The sequence below is a fragment of the Artemia sp. Qi Xiang Cuo genome, chromosome 2, assembly GCF_049724085.1.
Source record: "Artemia sp. Qi Xiang Cuo chromosome 2, ASM4972408v1, whole genome shotgun sequence".
NCBI classification, from domain to species: Eukaryota; Metazoa; Arthropoda; class Branchiopoda; order Anostraca; family Artemiidae; genus Artemia; species Artemia sp. Qi Xiang Cuo.
In genome coordinates this window covers 35,026,511-35,032,766 of record NC_142795.1, presented here as the reverse complement: position 1 = coordinate 35,032,766, position 6,256 = coordinate 35,026,511, and the positions used below count along the sequence as shown (strand labels likewise).

At 35.5% G+C, this 6,256-nt stretch overlaps 1 protein-coding gene across 1 annotated transcript in view; it reads left to right on the top strand.

Moving 5' to 3' along the window:
• The first annotated feature begins 873 nt into the window (after positions 1-873).
• The window catches only part of Notum (palmitoleoyl-protein carboxylesterase notum), a 97,358-nt gene continuing 91,975 nt past the window's right edge, over positions 874-6,256 (top strand). Inside the window, exon 1 of the mRNA XM_089108090.1 lies at positions 874-1,004. Within this exon, the coding sequence (XP_088964216.1) occupies positions 997-1,004 (8 nt within the window). The 5' untranslated portion in view covers positions 874-996. The remainder of the gene's footprint in view (positions 1,005-6,256) is intronic.

Sequence of the window (6,256 nt, the reverse complement as noted above, 5' to 3'; positions counted from 1 at the left end):
AAGCTGGCATCCTACCTATTTTATTAATTTTAAATCTTCAAAAGTTCCTTCGAGTGACCCTTTTTAATGCCGAATACGGCAAAAAGCTGTAAGCAAACAGTAACCTATTCCAATAGCAACCGAAACTCTAGAAGAATAAAATTTTAATAGCTTAATATACATCAGAAGAATCTACTTCTTTGGTTGAAACCATACAGTAAAAAGTCATAGATTTTGACACTACCCATCAACTCATCAAAAGTTGTGAGCAAAAAAAGTTACGTAAATTTCAAAAAATGAGGAAAAACCCAAGAGCGGATCCAGGATTTTTGTTCGGGGGGGGGGTTTACCCGATTTTTTCCTGTGGACTTTGTCTAACATCCTGCGTAAGCTGATCAGAACCATTTTTTCGACTAATTTTTGACTCGGTCAAAAATTTCGGGGGTGGGGGGGGGGGGTTCAAACCGGGCACCCCCCCCTGGATACGGCCTTGAAAAACCCCCTTAAATAGGGTGAGACTTGATGACAATTATGCCAAATACTCCAGCTATGCCCCTGGGGGTAAATAATAAAAAAAATTGTAATTTTATTGTTAAATAAATGTGGGATGCTGTATTTGTTTTTCTTTTCTTGCAAAAGTGACATCTTACAGTTGTTGCTAAAAATTTTTAGGATTCGAATCAAATTAATCTTTAATTACCAGGTTAAGTATAGCATAGATAACAGAAAGAGTAGGAACTCCCTGGTTTAAGCACCTTTGTTAATTAGCATGGGGCGACGGTTTAGCGCGCGCAAGGTGATTTGCCGCGGGTTCTGCTTTGAGCTTGCCGCTTTCAATCAGTAAGGAAGAAGTTGTTTGAATCTCAGTAAATGACTGAAGAGTGTATGTGTCTAGTTGCACTGTGCTTCAAGAGGGAAAAGATATAAAGGCTAACTCAACATGCCTGATAGGCAGTGTTTTTTCTGAATCTTAGTGGGAACCTTGCTTTGTTTTGCGATGTTCGTAAAGAAGCAGTAATGAAAATGTAAGGTTCTTATTACTTCTTCTATTAAAAGTCTCCATCGTTGGTATCCATATTAAACTAACAATATTGCTAGCTTTTCCTTAAGGATCCTCTCTGGGGGCATTTGTCAATACCACCTCTACTACTGTGCTAAGTAAAAACTTTTTTGGTGGGGAATTGTTACCGTTCTAGAGGGGAATTATATCTATAAAGAAAGTGTTGCGATTCTGGAAATATTACAGCAGGCTATCACAGCATAATTTCTGTAAATCGAAGAAATTTGCTGGTTCCTCCATCTCAGTAACGCTTCATTCCCTTGCCCGATTCTGCTTTAATTTGGTGGACGATTTAGTATACAGAACATTTCAATATAAGTATCAAGTATGTTTCCTTATTTTTAGATTTTATGCTCAAAGGCTGTTTTTATCCATTATCGACAGAAGTGACCTGGATTTCCTGTTTAAAGTTTTATGAAGCCTGGATTTTAAATGGGGATTTTCCATAGTTTGAGGCCATTGTCCCTGGAGCAAGGTTCCCGACTTTGGTAATACCAGCCTGCTTTCGGACTGTTTTCATTTTAGACTTTATATAGAAATATTAGCCTCAAACTTATTGTTAACAACCACAGGAAATCAACGGCCTCAGAAATCCTTAGTTACGAGGTTCGGTGAAAATCGAACGCTATTGTCAATTATATGCGCTTTGGTTTGTTTCATTACTAGGTTTAGATTTGTGATGAACATATTCAGCAGCCCTGAAATACCAGCTTCGATGGAGATCAAATGTCCGTTGTAAAATATGTTCTTAGTATGTTTTATCTTGGAAAGTCATCCGATCTTAATTATTAGCATTTAGACATTTAGGATCATTCCTTGAACAAGCTTTGAAAATTATGAGTCGAAAGAAGGGAAATATGTCTTTAAGTGCAGGATCGGGAATGTTGGAGTTTGTATAGTCCCAATTTTAGGCCCTCTCGACTCTGATATCAGCAAGACTTAACATATATATGGTTAAATAAATATTTATATAAAATATCCATTTTAAACGGACTTGTTGCATAAATTATAACCGATGATAAGTACCGATTGCTGTTATTTTTAGATATATCTGTAATGTAATGACCAAAGGCTGGTGTTCTTTGATTATTGACAGTGTTATCATCCATCACCGATTTAAAGCTTATTTATTTTTCTCTATGCTGGGCTACCCACAGGGGTGTGGGGGCAATGATCTTAAAATATGATCAATATATGGGAAAGTTGTAACTTTTTTGAATATTCAAAAAAATTCAATTCTGTCAAAAAAAAAAATTTCATGTCCAAACAAAATTCTTTTCGGTACTGTTGCACTAAACGGACTATTTTATATAGTGCTAGTTTCGTTAATTATAATGAAATATAATGAAATATGAGTACTATATAATAATTTATATACAATTTTGGGCTATATAACTTCACATTAGGAGGGAGGGGTGGGGAGTAAAGTAAACAATATACTAAATGTCCAGCCTAAAGTAGGTACCTCCCTCCCTCCTAAACACCAAAAGACAACAATTTGAATACAGTTCTTGCCTTTGTTTATATCCCAGAAGGCACTGTAAACCTGTTTTCATCACGCGTCTCTGTCTATTTCGTGACTGGTATGCATTGCCGTATATAAAAGAGTCCGTTTAGTACAACAGTACCTTCTTTTCTGTAAAAGAAAACAACAAAATATTGGGGTAAAATCGTCCCCTATCCGAATTCCGCGGACGCTTTCAGCCCATTCTTTAAATTTGGTATTTTAACAGTATTGTAGAAATGATGTCGAAACATCATTCATGGGTACTTAATGAAATTTTTCCAGGGACGGCAAAGGTTTTACAAAGAAAAAGCCCATTTGCAGAAATACTGGTATATTTCATTTTGAATATTTGAAATGCTGAACCTGCACGAAACTATAACAATTAAATCTATTTGATATGGATTATCATTATACGGCTATGAAATACAAAACATTTAAAATTGACGTTTTTAAATTAAATATATATTGATGTATTCATTTGAAGCTATGCACTTATGTACAACGAGGGATAGTGCCAGAGTTTGATGTTGTGGGAAGGAGGGGGGGGTAAATATGGAAAAGCCTTCAAGTGCCCGTTATGTAGTAAGAAAAGACAATTTTTACTTCTTGAGGAAGATCTAGATCCCCCAAATTTGTTTCCTACTAACGACACCGATTTAAAATTACCGAATAGCTCTGGTTGAAATATATCCAAGTTTCTGAGGTCATGTTGCCGCTTCGTGGCGTACTTTATCCTTTTGCGGTCCATGTCAATGAATGTTTATTACAGACAATAATTTAAGATCTTCTGTTGCGGAAAGTATCAAACAGTTCGTGGTAACGAACTGTAAGGAGCGACCCGGCTCAATGGTAACCGAAACTCTAAAAAACGGGATTTTGATACCAATAGATACATCAAAAGAATCAGATTTTAATTCTGATTTCAAATATATAAGTTTCATTAATCTTAATCTTACCCATCAAAAGTTACGTGTCTGAGAAAATTTGGCTTATTTTCGAAAAAAGGTGGAAAGACCCCTTAAAAGTTATAGAAACTTAATGAAAGTCACACCATCATATTCAACGTATAATAGAACAAAATTGTAGAGGTTTCAAGCTCCTATCTACAAAAAAGTGTAATTTTACATTTTTTGCCAGAAGAAAGATCACGGGTGCGGGTTTATGTGTTTATTTGTTTGGTGGTGTTTTCTTTTTTCCCAGGGATAATTGTATCGACCCAGTGGTCCTAGAATATCGTGGGAGGGCTCACTCGAATGGAAACTAAAAGTTTGATCACTCTTTTTAGGTGACCAAAAAAATGGAGGGGAGCAAGGCCCCCTCCCACGCATATTTTTTTCCCAAAGTCACCGGATAAAAATTTTGAGATAGATATTTTGTTCAGCATGGTCTAAAATATGATTAAAATGTCTTTTAGGATGACTTGATCCCCCAAAGTCCTCAGGGGGAGGGCTGAAAGTTATGAACTTTACTCAATGTTAACATATAGTATTGGTTATTGGGAAGTATACAGACTTTTTCAGAGGAGATTTTTTCTGGTAGGTGGGGGAAGGAGAGGGTCGGGGGCTATATGGAAGGATCTTTCCATGAAGGAAGTTTTCATGGGGGAAGGGACATTGCTATGAAGGGGGCGCCGGATTTCCCAGCATTATTAAAGAAAAAGATCAGGAATTAAATAAAAAAAAACAAGTTTTTCAACTGATCAACTGATTGTGATTAAGAGGTCATTTTTAAAGAACTGGAAAAAAAATTCGAACTATAGTTTAAAGAGCAGGATATTGACTAGGGGGCGAACCCCCTAATATACGTGTTAAAAATTTATGAATATAGAAGTTCGTTACGTAAGTTAATTCTAAGTTACGTATATTTATTACTAATAAAAACATTCGTAAATAAAATTAAACAAGTTTCGAGAAAGCCATTTAACCAAATATAATATGCAAATTTTGTTTTAATTATTCATGTACGGTGAGCCAAAATCAAAACCTGCATTAATTCAAAAACGTTGAAAAATTAAATAAAAAAAACAAGTTTTTTTAACTGAAAGTAAGGAACGACGTTAAAACTTAAAACGAACAGAAATTATTCTGTATATGAAGGGGCTGTCCCCTCCTCAACGCCTCGCTCTTTACGCTAAAGTTTGACTTTCTCACAACTCTATTTTTTTAAACAATAAAAAAACTTTAGCGTAAAGAGCGAGGCGTTGAGGAGGGGACAGCCCCCTTCATATACAGAATAATTTCTGTTCGTTTTAAGTTTTAACGTCGTTCCTTACTTTCAGTTAAAAAAACTTGTTTTTTTTATTTAATTTGATTGTAAGATAGACTACTGAATTCACATAATAGTCTATACAGAAGAAGCGGGATAGGGGCTATTCCCTAAGGTCAGTTTTAAGTGAAGTAGCAGATTTAATATTTACGAGTTTCCAAATCAGACATTATTCGAAAGTCTTATTTGTTTATTTTCTCATAAATCAACTTTCCAAAAAAATATATTGCAATGTCGTAACTTGTGACAAAATAAAACGTTTTCCGGAAAATTTTCTTTCTTGTTTGTTATATTTGCTCTAATATTTTTCAGTATTTAAGAGATCACTATAAGACAGAAAGACGAACAGGCATATGCACAATGACATGGAGGTTAGAGCCTGGAATGAATTTAGGATTTTGTTTCAAGGGGAGAGGGATTCGTTTGGAGATACCGAAAGTTTAAGAGCTAACTAGCAACTGTTCATTATTCTCATTGTCTCCTTCTCTATGAGCATCGTGTGTTAGCTTATTACCAAGCTTATTTATTTCCATGCTACAAAAAATGTTAGATCAACCTGATAGAAGATTTCTAATAATAAGATCTGCTAAACTCTGTATCATATACAAATTACACAAAAACCGTTAATGCTGCAAAAAAAAACTAGTTAAATACAGAAAATATACCATTCAGTGGAGATGCACTAAACTGTAACGCTCCGTTGCAGGCAATTCCGTAGTACGGAGGCCTTCAGGCCAATTAACCCCAACACCAATATTTTAATGTGTATGTTCAATCTCCTATTTTCCTTATAATGTGCCAGTAATAAGCTAATAAATATTTAACACCGAATTAGATAAATGTAAACACGACCATGAAAAGAGACACACATTTCATTTAATGTTGTACCAATAAGACCAACAGATACGTGACCCTCTTTCCCTCCCCTCCCCACCACACATTAAAAGGCGTAGAAGATTGCATTTAAGAATTATCTTGGGAAAGTAAAACTGAAATGTGTCGAAGTCCTGATATTTGCCTTTATCAATACATATATGGGGATATCGAACCGTGCCCTCCCACAGAAAAACTCCAGCGCTGGTATGTCCTTCCCATGAAATTACGACGTAGAGACAGCAGCTTTAAGCTACTGTCTTTAAGTTTAATATTACCCATTAAAAGCTACGAGCCTGAGAAATTTTGCCTGATTTCCAAAAAAGGGGGAAATACCCCAAAAGTCAAGCTTTCTTAATGAAAATCATAGTAGAGGTTTCTAACTCCTATCAACATAAAGTTGAATTTTGTATTTTCTGCCAGTAGAAAGATGACGGGTGCTTTTTTGTGTTTGTTTTTGTTTTCCTAAGGGTGATTGTGTCGAACCAATTGTCCAAGAAGATCGGGAGAAGGTTCGTTCAAACGGAACTTAAAAATTCTAGTGGTCATTTTTGGTGACCAAAAATATTGGA